The 14,029-nt window shown below is 41.6% G+C and overlaps 1 protein-coding gene across 2 annotated transcripts in view; it reads right to left on the reverse strand.

Annotated features, from left to right (window-relative positions):
* Positions 1 to 1,380: 1,380 nt before the first annotated feature.
* Positions 1,381 to 14,029, reverse strand: part of LOC117476101 (regulating synaptic membrane exocytosis protein 1-like) — a 103,188-nt gene continuing 90,539 nt past the window's right edge. For both annotated transcript variants that reach the window (XM_034122475.1, XM_034122474.1), the window contains 10 exons: positions 13,490 to 13,599; positions 11,920 to 12,038; positions 10,452 to 10,612; positions 9,783 to 9,997; positions 6,592 to 6,624; positions 4,669 to 4,831; positions 3,336 to 3,448; positions 3,119 to 3,220; positions 2,668 to 2,807; positions 1,381 to 1,619 (listed from right to left, as the gene is read on the reverse strand). In XM_034122475.1, coding sequence (XP_033978366.1) covers positions 1,401 to 1,619; positions 2,668 to 2,807; positions 3,119 to 3,220; positions 3,336 to 3,448; positions 4,669 to 4,831; positions 6,592 to 6,624; positions 9,783 to 9,997; positions 10,452 to 10,612; positions 11,920 to 12,038; positions 13,490 to 13,599 — 1,375 coding nt within the window. In that variant the 3' untranslated portion in view covers positions 1,381 to 1,400. The remainder of the gene's footprint in view (positions 1,620 to 2,667; positions 2,808 to 3,118; positions 3,221 to 3,335; positions 3,449 to 4,668; positions 4,832 to 6,591; positions 6,625 to 9,782; positions 9,998 to 10,451; positions 10,613 to 11,919; positions 12,039 to 13,489; positions 13,600 to 14,029) is intronic.

The following is a 14,029-nucleotide window of genomic DNA, read 5'->3' on the forward strand; positions in this document are numbered from 1 at the left end:
CCAACACCCTCAGATACGCCGGGGGGGTCCAGTATGCTCAGTACTACAGAACAGCACTGTTGTTCAAAAGGGTCCAAAGAAAAAACGAAACTAAGAGATTTTTTTTTTTGTCGAACACTTCCTCACAAGGATATCTGAAGACCCAGAGTGGGAGGCGTGGCCTGAGCGGAGTTAGATCCCCCCCTGCTATTGGTCCGCTCCTGTTAAAGGGGCGGGGATGGCTTGGCTTTTTCTCGGTTTGTATTCATATTCAGTACGAGCAAACTGTACAAGAACATGCAACATACAAGCTGGCCTAAAATGATGTGGAACTAACACACATAGTCTAGTCTTCTTTTTTTCTGTTTTTGTTTTTTGGAGCATCGTCTCGTTAATTTGTCTCGTCTTCTATTTTACAAAAAAGTAGAGAAACAAAACGAATAGAACGAAACAAACGGGGAACGTAAAAGAAACATGCATGCAGCTTGGGGCCGGGTCATGCTGCTCCCTCCTACGGGGGGGGGGGGGGGCTGAGAGGTGAGGGAGGGGAGGAGGCCCGGGGGTGGGGGTCGGGGTTCAGGGACGGGCAAAAGGGTGCGAATGTGACCTGACGTTTACTGTCGCACCATCGCTTGCAAAACCAAACACAGACACACACACACACACACACAAAGGGAGTCTGCACCTCATGGTACCATTCTGAAAAAAGACTGAAAAATTAAAAAATACAAATTTGGCCTCTATTTAATTTACCGTTTAGACGAAGAGCGAAACCGTTTTATTCTGTCCGAATAAAGAAGTCAAGCTTGTCTTGTGCTTGCTTTCATTTATCTGTTTCATATCTTTTATATATGTGCAGGCTCCCTTCATCTAAACAGGTTACCGAACCATGCTCATTTACGACCGTTACCACGAGAACACCGGCGGAGACAGCCGAATGAAACCGCCAACATTTGCTACTCATTAACACCGAAACATTGTTTACACCCCTCATTCCTGGGGCCTAGCTGCAATCTCTACTCTGATTGGCTATGGGGCTATTAGGTGGACCATTTGTCTGCTCTGCACGAGAAAGTAAGGAGGAAAAAGAAAGTGAATGTTGAACAAAAACTTCCACTGCTGCAGCTCAGAGGAGGAAAACGAAGAAAGCTTTGAAAACAAAAACGGAGGAGGAGGAGGAAGAGGGAAGGTGTGAGACGTGATTGTCAGACTCCAGCTTTGATTGGCTAGTTCTGTCTCTCCCTCTCGCTCTTTCTCGCTCTCATTCCCTGTTGCTCCGTCTGGCCTCTCATTGGAGGACCGAGGGGCTCGTGGGGGCGTGTCCTCGCCCCTCTGCTCAGTTCTGATCCAGTTAGCTCTGGTCCATTATGTTTGTCATTGAAGGGATATTTGGGTGGGTGGGGGGGGTCACCACTCGGTCACTAGGACCGAACGCCCGGTGGCGGTCCTGAGATGTCCAATGACGTCTGAGATGCCAGCCGGTTGAGCGGAGCTAATGTAGGGTCCACCAATGAGGACGGCGGAAACAGTTTGTACCAGCTGATCACCGTGCTGGAGAGGTCCAGCTCCTCCAATAGGATCTGTGCTACACCCATAAAACATTTGTGGTCCATTCGTCCATAGTCTCCCCAAACTATCACCTGGAACAGAGAAGGGTAGGGATGAGGTCAATTCAAAGCAAAACTTGAGCAAAACTTGATGCATAAAAATTACTATTAAAATAGGTTTAGACCCGGCGAATGGACAATAGTTTCAAAGTGATATTCAAAGCTGTTTTAAAATGCTTTAGGTCGAGTCCAAGTCAAAATATTTTCAATCAAGACATTTGAGGCTATTTCAAGTCAAGGCTAAAGTACTTTGGAGAAAAAGTGTAAGTCCATTTCCAATGGGTCCAAATCAGAAATGTTTTGAGACAAGACATGGTCGGTGTTATGGTTTGTTTTTTGGAAAAAGTAAACATTTCGGATAACGTTTGCTAGAAGAGGCAAAATTCGGCCCCCTATTTCTCATTTTCATTTTTGTGTCATCTGAGACAATTTCAAAATAGGTCTCATATAATGAGAAAAAGGTCAAGTCTTCTGAGATAGGGCCGGTTTCAATTTTGTTTTTTCTATTTCTAGTCAAATCAAAAGTCTTTCAAAACAAGTCCAAGTCGAATCTGAGGTCATTTGAGAAAGGTCTCACTTAAATGAAAACTTAGTCAAGTCTGAGTCAAGTCAAATAAGTTTAACTTCTTTTAAGACAAGTCCACGTCCATCTGAAGTAAGTCAAACGAAGGCCAGGTCCATTTTTATAGTAAAAAAAAAAATAATAATTTTGACTTGGAATAATAATTCCAAGTCAAAGCCGATGTCATGTTAGTCAACTTATTAATAATAACAATGTGGTCATTTCTGTTAAACCATCACCTACTGTACAATGCTTAATTTACTTTGATATGGACATGCTCTCTATGCATAGTGAGCGATGTTTGATCGTTCAGTCAATTTGAGATGCACACACACACACACACACACACACACACACACACACACACACACACACACACACACACACACACACACACACACACACACACACACACACACACACACACACACACACACACACACACACACACACACACACACACACACACACACACACACACACACACACACACACACACACACACACACAGTAGATTACCTGAAGCACCCTGCCCTGGGGACTCTCCTCAAAGAGCAAGTGCTGCTGGTAGAGCGGCTCCAGGGTCTTTCGTGCAATCTTAGTTTTCTTTTTGGCTTTACAAGTTCCATTATCCAGCAGGTAAACCTTGACATAGGGAGCTGTGGACGGAAGGAGATGGTTTAAAGGAAGCAAGAAGAGAGAAATAGGGAGGACGAATTGGATGATTAAGGTGGGGGGGAGGTGAAAAAGGGTGATGTGATGAGGAAGATTTAGAGAGGAAGAAGACTTGTTCGGTTGTGATATCAGACATGAGGCAGATGTGCTGTATTTATATCCCTGTGTGTGTGTGTGTGTGTGTGTGTGTGTGTGTGTGTGTGTGTGTGTGTGTGTGTGTGTGTGTGTGTGTGTGTGTGTGTGTGTGTGTGTGTGTGTGTGTGTGTGTGTGTGTGTGTGTGTGTGTGTGTGTTACCTGGGAGGGATTTGGAGCCTGCTTTGGAGGTAAGGCCTCGTGCCCTGATCACCTCGACCTCCAGCTGGCCTTTCTTATCCATCAGACCGATCTGAACATCACCTGTTCACATGCACATATTTGACATGTAAAACAGAACCTGATAGTTGTAGTTTTCGTATTGCAAGTAGAGAAATGCAGGCTATGGAATTAGCAGTGGATTTGAGCTGTCACTCACCCATGGCAGGCGTGGCCAGTGTTTGTCGGCCCACCAGCTGACCGGGGCCTAACCCGTCCAGGAAGTCACTGAACTGACTGTCGGCCCCCAACCGCATACCTGAGAATATCAGACTGACACACGCACAGACACAAATGAATCAACAATTCCTACTTCGTCACTCAGAACCTGCACCATAATACCCGTTTTCCACTGAATTCAGTTCCGTTTTAGTTCCGTTTTGGGCTACTCGGGTGTGCAGTGGTTCAACTTGAAAACCACATAAGTCTGCTTCAAACAAGCTATATGTGAATAATACTCTCTAAAGCTGGCTACACACCAACCCGATTTTGGGAGTCAGAGGCCGTCAGAGGCAGTCGGGCATTCGCGGCGCCCTACTCAGGTTGGTGTGTCCCGCACCATCGTCTCTTTACGGCACATTTTCACACCTCCCGATGCCTCCCGCGGCCGATTCAACATGTTAAATCGGCCGCGGGAGGCATCGGGAGGTGTGAAAAGGTCAGAGAAAGTCGGCCCAAGCAATCACTCGGATTGGCTGTTCACACTACCGCTGCCTGCTGGTAAGGACAGTTATTGCCACTCGTCGACTGAAGTATTTGCGGTGTGTTCGTAGGCGGGCGGCGTAGCGGGCGGCGTAGCCGACGTAGCTGACGTAAAAGTCGGGACGCCTTCGGTACGCGTTCTTTGGTCTTGATAATATCCTCTTTGAATGTATCATAATGGCACCAAAGACAGAGCTCCAATGCAAAAGCACTGCAACAACACTCCTACTACTATTAAAGTAGGAATTCTGAGAAAAGTCACAAATAAAAAAAGTCGGAATTCTTAGATTAAAGGCACTATTCTGAGAAAGAAAATCAAATACTAGGAAAAAGTCTGATTGCTTAGAATAAAGTCAGAATTCTAAGAAAAGTCAGGATTCTGAGATTACACACAGAATTCTTAGATAGAAGAACAGTAATCATTCTGAGATCAGAATACTGCATAATAGCCAACATTTTGAGAAAAGAAACCCTTCGACTAGATTCAATTCAGAATTATACAAAAAAATGTTTAAGAAAAAAGTCAAATTCGGAGATTCTTTTAAATTCAGAAATAATAGTCAGAATTCTGAAAGAAATGTCATCATTCTGAATCAGAGTCGTGAGAGTAACGTTACTATTCTGAGATCTCAAAAACAATTCCCATGCGGCCCTAATCCTTAATTTTTCTTTCTTTTGTCAAGTTCCTGTTTTCTTGTGCTTTCACAATAACGTTTCTAATATGTTTTCATACCATCTCAGACCCTTTGTGCTTTAATACAGTCCTGAAAACATGCGCTCTGTGTACGTACTTCCCCTCGGAGCTGTAGCTGTTCATGCTGCCGTCAGTGGACTCTCTGCTGGCCTGCCGGTTCATGGTGGACCCCCCCCGCGGGTACTCCACCGCCATGCCTGTCTCCACGCTCCTCTGGATGCTGCTGCTGGCGCCCTTACCCACCTTTTTCCCTGCTGGAGCTTTTGAGGCAGAAAGAGGTGTCAAACAATGAGACTTTGCATATGACATTTTATTGAAGGCTGTTTTAAGGCATCTCAAGTCAGACCTATTGCACCTGCACACAGAACAGAAAATATCTGCAATAGAATACTTATTTTCATCTTCGTCATTCTTTAATTATCAATTATAGGTAGTGTCTGCCATGCCTGATAACTATAAGCATCAATATGCATCCCATGCAAAGAAATACCCCATGGTGACCTCACCAACATTTCAAAGTGATGGATAAATACCATTTAGACGAAAGCTAAAAAACGTTTTTGTGTTAAAAATAATTTTAAAATAGGAGGGAACATCATTTAGGTGGTGAGGTCACTTCAGGAAGATAACGTGGCTTAGTCACTACCCCAATCTTAGTGTTTCGCAGGGATGGAAAAGGTCAAACTAAAGAAATCTTACAGTGAAAATTGGTATTCAAAGAGGGAGTTCAGATCTTCTTAGAAGCCTATTTTTTATCATGAAAACATAGCCAAGTCAAAAAGAAAATCAGTGTTTCAAAGTGAGTTATTTTTGGTTTGTTAAGTGATACAAATGTAAAGGCAAATATGACATGTGTGCTGCAACAGTTTTGAATTTTGATAAAATGATCTTGATATCAGGCTTCTCAAAGATCTGAACACCGTGGTGACAGAAGAGGGTGGAGTAAGGAAGCGTGCCGGAGACAGAGTTCAGGAAGGAGGTCTCTCAGAGCTATTCTACAACTCTCTATATTCGGCAGTGGCTCAGTCAGTAGGGGCTTGGACTGGGAGCTGTAGGGTCGCCGGTTCAAGTCCCCCGAACAGACCTAAATATGGAGGTCCCAGTTCACCTCCTGCCCTGCCGTGGTGCCCTTGAGCAAGGCACCGGACATCCCCCTCCCCCCCACTCCCATTGCTCCCCGGGCGCTGTACAATAGCTGCCCTGCTCCTAGTACTAGACTCCTGGCACTAGGATGGGTTAAAAGCAGAGAACACATGTCACTGTGTGTGCTGTGTGCTCTGCATGTGTGACCATTACAGAGGGGTTCATCCCTCCCAATTATATTCTATTTCATCTATCATTCTCTCTCTAAGGCTCTTTGTCTGCATCTGGGTCCCCTAAAACTTTTTAAAGTGCATTGTGATGCTATCTTAACTGATTTCTAAATAAACATCAGTGAAGTCAAATTGAACAGCTGCTACATATGACTTTTTTTCAGAAATCTTAATTTTATCTGAGAATTCTAAACTTTTTTCTACAAATTCAGATTTTATTCTGAGAATTCAAATGTTTCTTTCCAAGAATTCTGACTATCATCTGAGAATTCTGGCTTTTTTCTCAGAATTCTGAGATTAAAGTGAGAACTATGACTTTATTCTGAGAATTCTGACTTTAATCCGCAAGTCTTTTATTCTTTTATTCTGAAATAAATCTCAGAATTCCCCAAAGAAATTCTGACTTAAATCTGAGAATTTTGACTTTTTTCTCAGTATTCTGACTTTAATATCAGAGCTCCAAAATGAAAGTCAGTTTTTCACATTTGACACTAATCCTCTTCCGTACTTGCCTGTATTCAATTCATGAATATAAATCAGGGAAGTCACATTTAACAGCTGCTACGTACTACACCTAATCCTGCTACATAATACGCTACCATGCTTATTGCTCATGAACAAACAATGCATGTTAAACTTGTGTCTGTCTTTCTGTCTGTCTGTCTGTCTGACTGTCTGTCTGTCTGTCTGTCTGACTATTGCTTTACCTTTCTGTCTTTCCACCGCCTTACCCGCCGCCTCTGAAATAACACACACAACAACAACAAAGCCAATAAACAACATCATCAGAAACAACAGCAACAGTGGTACAAAGATGTACATGTGTGACAGTGTTAGTAACTTGTTAATGTTATATGACGGCATCTATTGCACGTCTGTCCATCCTGGGAGAGGGATCCCTCCTCTGTTGCTCTTCCTGAGGTTTCTCCCATTTTTCCCTTTAAACTGTGGGTTTTTCTCCGGAAGTTTTTCCTTGTACGATGTGAGGGTCTAAAGGACAGAGGGTGTCGTTTTCTCATACTGATATTCTGAACAAACTGTGCTGTTGTATTTGCTGTAAAGTGTCTTTACTGTAGGGTATTTTTATTATATGTACAGCACTTTGGCTCGACCAAAAATCGTTTAAAAATGTGCTATATAAATAAAACTTGATTTGATTTGATTAATGTGTATTTCTTTTCACAGTATGTAAATGTGTGTTTTGATATTAGAAATGCATTCATTGATGCATTTGTTTATCAAAAGCAACTCTTGAGGCAATCAGTGATACAAGTTAACATGTGACAGCTCTATGTGTGGGACCCACAGTAATATACTGCCTAGCAGTGCAATGTTAATGGACATTTAACTGTATTATATTGCAAAATCACTCATTTTTCCCACATTTGTTGTATTGAATTGACCGGTAATTTCTGATATGTTCATGTGCAATGCCAACTTTTATATTTAGTAGGTCAAGCAAAGCTCACACAGGGACAGGGCCAGCTCAGGGGTCATATAGGTGAGACTCAGAAGAGGTAAAGGCATCATTTATAAGACCTAGCTGACAGTATGCAGTGCTGTGCTTGTGTTTGTGATTTACAGAACGAACAAAGTAAATGGAATGTATTTTAAAGTTATGCACGCACTCCCTTTTGTGTCCAAGTGTACATCATACAAGATTCAAGAGGGCTTTTATTTCATTTTTTTAAATTGTAAAAATGTATTTATTCAGGGGGTTTGCACTGATAGTAATGCTCTTTTTTTCAAGAACATAGACAAGTAAGACATGAGGACGCTTCCCATACAATCACAGTCGATCTGCTGGTCACTGAGCAGATCAAAGAGAGCAAACTAAATGACTGCCGTAGGATATCTGTTCTAGACTTTCAACAATACTATTGACAAGGGTTGACGAGAAAAAGTGTGAAATATAAATGGTAAACTAGAAAATGCATTTCCTGCAGAAAATGCGTGCGAATGCTGTAAACTGTGAACATTTGTTGCTGAATTTAGCTGAAAATGCAGAAAAACCTGAATATGTTATTAGTTGAATGGTCTCTGTAGCTGCTTTTAGCTACAAAAACCAAGTAAGTGTGTTGCTGAACTTAGCGGAGAAAAGTGAAATGATTTGAATCAAATTGTTACGAAGTCTCCATCAGACAGAAAAGAATAGGCTGAGACAGTCTGTTAAAGTCCAGTCTGTTTGTCAGTGTTTGTTTCTGTGCTGAGCACCTAATCATAACACCTGTGTGAGCCCAGAGATCAAAGGTTTCCATGGTGATGTGCAGTGATCAGTGAGAGGAGAGCCTTTCCATTGGTCTGAATGAGAGATAAACCTCTTACATTTGAACGTTTTGTTGAAGAACCGTAGCAGATATCGGTGAAATTTCAACGCGTGAAGCGTCTCAGGACCCTGACGAGCGTCTGAAGTGTGATTTTTGTGTACTTTCGGGTCAATAATGTGGCCTTTTTGGCAGATTAACTAAAGGTGTGCGGCTGCTGCTGTGAAGAAAGAGCAGGCTGTATTTACAATAGGCCTTAATGGAGACATGTTGAACGTTTTTGTCACTTCATGCCCTCAAGAGGCATTTTGTTTAATTATTTAGCTTAATTCTTTCTTTTTTTTCAACCTAGGAGAGGTTTTCCTACGTTTTTCAAGAAAAATTATGTCCAAGGAGTGTAGGGTTTGGGAATGATGGCAGGTTTAAAAAAAGAAAATGGGGCGAATTTCAAGCTGTCCTCCACTCTGTTTTGAGATCGAAGCACTCTAGACTTAACAAGCTGCTGAGAATCTGAAGAAGGCCTCTTTACCAAGCTCCAAACTAAGTTAAATATCTCAAAAAGTGTAAAAGATATCAAAAATCTGAATAAGATTTGAATAGCTGAATGTCTTGTGATCATTTTAAAGTTGGAATGAAGTCTCTAGCTGAAAGTATGTGGAAGGAGTAGCATTTGGCGCACGGTGTGGTTAAAAGAGGATTTGAAGGTTCCTCCCATTGAGTTCCAAGTTAAAAAGCTGAATATTTAAAAAAGTATAAAATATTTTTAAAAAAAGTATTCGCACTAAATATTTCTAAAAAGTATTCGCACTAATAAAGATTTTAAGAACTATAGTGCGAATGCTGTGGCACAGCATTCCACTAATGAGAAAGCTGTAATTAATGGAAAACACTGGATTGGTCTTGGAAAATCGGAACCTTGCAAGCTTTCCTTTTGGCAGCTAAATGTGTAGCATGACGTGTTCGAGTTTGCTAAAAACCCACTATTGAAATGAGCACGTCGATCCTGAAACAACATATTGTGCAGTCTTTACACCATAAGACTTTAGGAACTCTCAACCAGTCACAGCAGTAAAACCCAGCTTCCTTTACACATTTTTTATTACCCATTAGTGTTACTAAGTATAGAAAATATTTTGGATTCCCCCAAAGGTAATATCGAAACAGACACTGTAATTGACACCCACAATTATCCCCCTGAGATTGTTTATTTATTTTTCAACATATAAAAGGATAGGCCATCAGAATGAAACTAATTGAATTTGACATAAAAGGCACTCGATCGCCTTGCTGCTCCAACTTAATAAATATTTTATATGAGCCTTTGTGTTCGTCTGTCTTCTTCCAAAGGCAAAGAAGGTGATTTACCGCTCAAAATAAAACAGAATAGATGTCATTAGAGGTTGCCAATCTTCTTGGCTTCTTGTATTACTTATTTACAGTAAGCACAATAATGTCCTTACTATTATAGTGGTGATGATTCTTTGATGAATGTTACACACAACAACTTTAAGAGGCATTCCGTAAAGGGGTAAACAGTTGGTGGTGTAATGTAGTTTATGCTAGGCAGGATAAAGTTGACCTGTTTCTGCTGTACAATATCTTTTATTGTATGTTATTAGTCTAAGTGCTCTCACCTGTCTGGCTGAGCTGCGAGGTGCTGCGGCTGCGTCTCGATGGCAGGATGGCGACAACACGTTGGCTGAGGCTCGAGCGCCGCTTCTTGAGCCCACTCCCCAGGCTCCCGAGCGCCGTGTCTGATTGGCTGCCGTCTGCGTGGTCCATGCCGTAGATCTCTCCGCTCACGCTGGTGCTCTTCATCATGTTGCGGCCCGTTGCCCGCATGGCCCTGCTGATCATTAAATGTCACCCAAAAATAAGTTAATTTTATGTGAATTAATTAAAGTTAACATAAGCAAGACCACACAAAAAGAAAAGTTAGAATCTAAGGGCCCGTGTGCCTTTTTCTGAGTGAGTGAGCTTATGCTGTCGTATGAAATTGGCTCGAGAAAATGTTCTGCCTTTAAACTACTTTTTTCTGAACGCTTTGCTTTTTTACAGCAGCTGCTCCGAGTTGAAAATATCTCAACTTTTTAGAAAAGCGCTAGCGACTTAACTTGGAGGAGAAGCGTGTGTTTGGACTTGTCTTTTAGAAAGAAAGTTATAAGTTATAAGAAAGAAGGGAAAGCTCATTTGTTTGAGCAGCCATCAGTAATAAGTTGTCCCATAGCCTTGCCAGCATCTTTTCTATCAGATAAAGTCTCTTTTCAGACACAGGTCCCTGGTGAGTGAGAAGGTGTGCGCACCTGAAGCGTCCCCGCGGTCTCTCTGACTGGATGGACATGTAGCTGGTGCTACTGATGCGAGAGGCACTGCTGGTTCGAGAGATGGCTGACACGTCGCTGACATCACTGTCTGAGGACTTATGGGAAATGTTCTCACTGCTCCTCCTCTGGTCCTTGTAGAGCTGCAGGAAACACAAATGATGCTAAATGCTGCTAGCACAAGATACTCAAATACATGCACAAAGAATCAATTAAATAGACAAACTGTCAGGGCACTCACACCCCTTTTCCACTGAAATTAGTTCTGTTCTAGTTCTGTAGTGGGACGCCGCTTGTGGTCCACCAACGTTAATCCTACCGTTTGCTTATGACAGCTGCAGGTTTAAAGTAGTAATTCAGTGCCTGACTGTCGCAGAACCAAAGTCCCCAGATGCATGTTTCCCCAAAAATGTATATTCTGGTTCAGTTGAAGTACAATGTTTGACATTATAGCAAATAAGTTTCTCTCATATTTGATGGATGATGTTAGCAAAGCCACCAAAGGCAGTCTGACAAATCAATAACAAGATTTCCAGCCTTGTTGCTACCATTGTGGCAATTGGAGTTCTCTACTGGCTTATTTTACCTGTATATGTTTCACTTTGATCTTACTTGTGATAATCTGATATGACAATTACATTTATTGATTACACCAGTATCAAAATAACAACAGAAAAAGGGCTTGTGCTGCTGTTCCGAACGGTCAGTTCAGTTTTCATTAAAAGTATGGAGGAAACATATATAATACGTCTTTGTACACCTGGGTAATCAGCTCTACTGCTTGTAAAAACGCCCTTCTCTTCACCGTACTCGCCATGAACTGTTATTGCTCATGTCAATCCCTCCTCAGTTTCATAACCCTGCAAATAAAGTTTGCGGTTCTTGGATCCAGCCCAGTAGATTTTTAGTTCCAAATGCAAAACTGTTTTCTTCTTACGTGACATTTATATGAGACAAACCCTGTAACGCAAACATTTGGATTTTACAACAGAAAGCTATTGTAGATCTTTATCAGCCATCCATTCATCCCTGACATGTTCAGTCCGTTTGTGCTGACAGTTGTAATAGCCTACTGTAGTAATGCATCACTAAGACAGCACTGACACGACGCATACAAAAAAGTGAAACCACTCGCATGCAAATGTTTGAAAGTCACGATATTGCCATTACACTGTTAGTTCGCTATACAGTAAATTAGAGAAAGGAAACCAGCAAGTATGGATTATACACTTCTGCATTCTTAAGGGACTACCCACTTGGAACCAATGTGTTTCGTTGAGTGGTCTTCCCCATAACTGTGAGATAATTTATGACTCAGACAGTAAATGCAATTCACTGCGATGCACTTCAGCAACATTACAGCTGAAGCTCACTGCCTGGAACCCTTATTGTCCCCATCCATTCCCCTGATGAGTTGCTTTTAGAGTGATAAAGGAAAATGGTGGCCCACCTCCCGTTTGTTCTTGAGGGATCGGTCCAGGTCCTGTTGGCTGGAGGTGGTGGCAGCTGACACCCGGTTGGAATGAACCCTCATATGGAGCTGTCGAACACACTCCTCTGCTACCAGGGCTATGAAATAAGAACAAACTCAATAAACTCAAACAGACACTGCACTGTAAAATAGCCCTGTAAGCAGAACTTAAACAGTCCGTCCTGAAAAAGCTTGGTTGCTTATCAGCCTGTGGACTGATTTCTGTGTATGAGTTGGGATTATTTAGCCTGGAATCTCCAAAGGATGTTAATGCCTAGATGATCTTCAGCTCCCCTACAGCGCCACAAGTGTGCAGCTAACAAAGCTAAATACTGTCTGAGGGGGATACGTTAACTGGCAAGCTTGTTAAATTGATTCAGCAGCTAACTTTATCCATGATACAAGCATGCGTTTTATCACAAACAGTATTTTAGCCAACAGTAACCGTACAAAGCAAAAGTGTATAACCAACGACTGCTCTGTACTAGCAAAGAGCGATGCTAGGCAGTAGCGGCAAAATAGCTAACAGTAAGATAAACCAAGATTAGGTTAGCCAGCTAGCTGTTCATTGATTACACAGCATGGTTCTGTTGGGGCTGCTTCATAACATCAGCTCATAAAGTTATGGTAAGTAATAAAGTCATTTGCAGATGCTACAGTAGCTAACAAGTTAGTAGCATCGAGCAAAGGGACCAAATTAAATGCAGGAACCTTACATATTTTACATACTTAAAGGTGGGGTAGGTAAGTTTGAGAAACCGGCTCGAGATACACTTTTTGTTATATTCCATGGAATGCTCTTAACATCCCGATAGCAATGAATATCTTAAGTGCTTTGACAAAAAATCCATAACAAAATTTCATCTGTGGAAGCCGTAGTAGGCTACTGTAAAAAGCACGACCAATCATTTTAGCCGGGCAAATTCTAGCGCACTCGGGCTGGTTTCTCCAAAATGACCTACCCCACCTTTAAAAGGATTATGGCCACATGCAAACTTTCTTTTGAGATCTGACCAAAAGTGAATAATTGTTTTGAGTTCTGAGATTAAAGTGAGAATTCTGAGTTTAAGGTCATAATTCTGAGAAAAATGATAGTAAAAGTCAGAATTCTGAATTCTGATTTGAAAGATGGAATATTGACATTTATTTTCAAAATTCTGAGTTTAAAGTTGGAATTCAGAAAGACAGTCCTATTTCTGAGAAAGACAGGAAAAGACAAAATAATATTTTCTCTGAATTCTGAATTTAAAGTTGGAATTCTGACAAAAATTCTGAATTCTTAGTTTAAAGTTGCCATCCAGAAAAAAAGTCAGTATTCTGAGTTTAATTTCACATGTGGCCCTGATTCTCTTTCGTAGTACAGTTATTCTAAATATGATTGTAATCTAATGTTAAATAGCCGTGGCCTGCCGTTTGCTTAACTGCCACCAGGGCTGGATAACAAATACGTACCTGCACATTGTGTGTCATTGTCAACACTTTACAAGATGATGTACAAATTATCCGGCACCTAAACTTATACAGTTTTACACACATAAAATCACTATACCTTGTTCTACGCTGCTGCTCTTAGGGGGAAGCTGTGGGAGCTGCCGTACTCTGCGGGCTGAGGAGGACGTCACTGAGGAGGAGAGAGACGCACCACCTTGGAGATGCCCCCTAACACAAAATAACGTGAAGGCAAAGCATACAGAAGGTGGGGGAGATGGAGAGAGATGGAGATAGGGGAGAGACGGAGAATGAACCAAAGCAAGGACAAAAATAATGAAAAAGGGAGAGAGAAAATCAACTTAATGTTAATATAAAGGGTGAACACTGTGGCACAAGGCAGGTCGGAGTTCACATTTTTTGAGTTCTATACGGACAGCATCATTTTTGACATTACACTTGGTTGAACTTCACCAGAAAAAAAGAACAAAAGCTGAGCAAACACAGCTGTAAACTGATGGAACCTGCTGTCATGTCATGATTATCGTCTTAGGATGTTTAGATACAGAATGTGACTAGGACCAAAAAGAACTGCTAAAATAGTTTTACTAGCAACAACATATTCAAGTGAAGCTCCCTCAAGTTGACAGTGAGGGATACT

Source organism: Trematomus bernacchii, unplaced genomic scaffold, assembly GCF_902827165.1.
Source record: "Trematomus bernacchii unplaced genomic scaffold, fTreBer1.1, whole genome shotgun sequence".
Classification (NCBI taxonomy): Eukaryota; Metazoa; Chordata; class Actinopteri; order Perciformes; family Nototheniidae; genus Trematomus; species Trematomus bernacchii.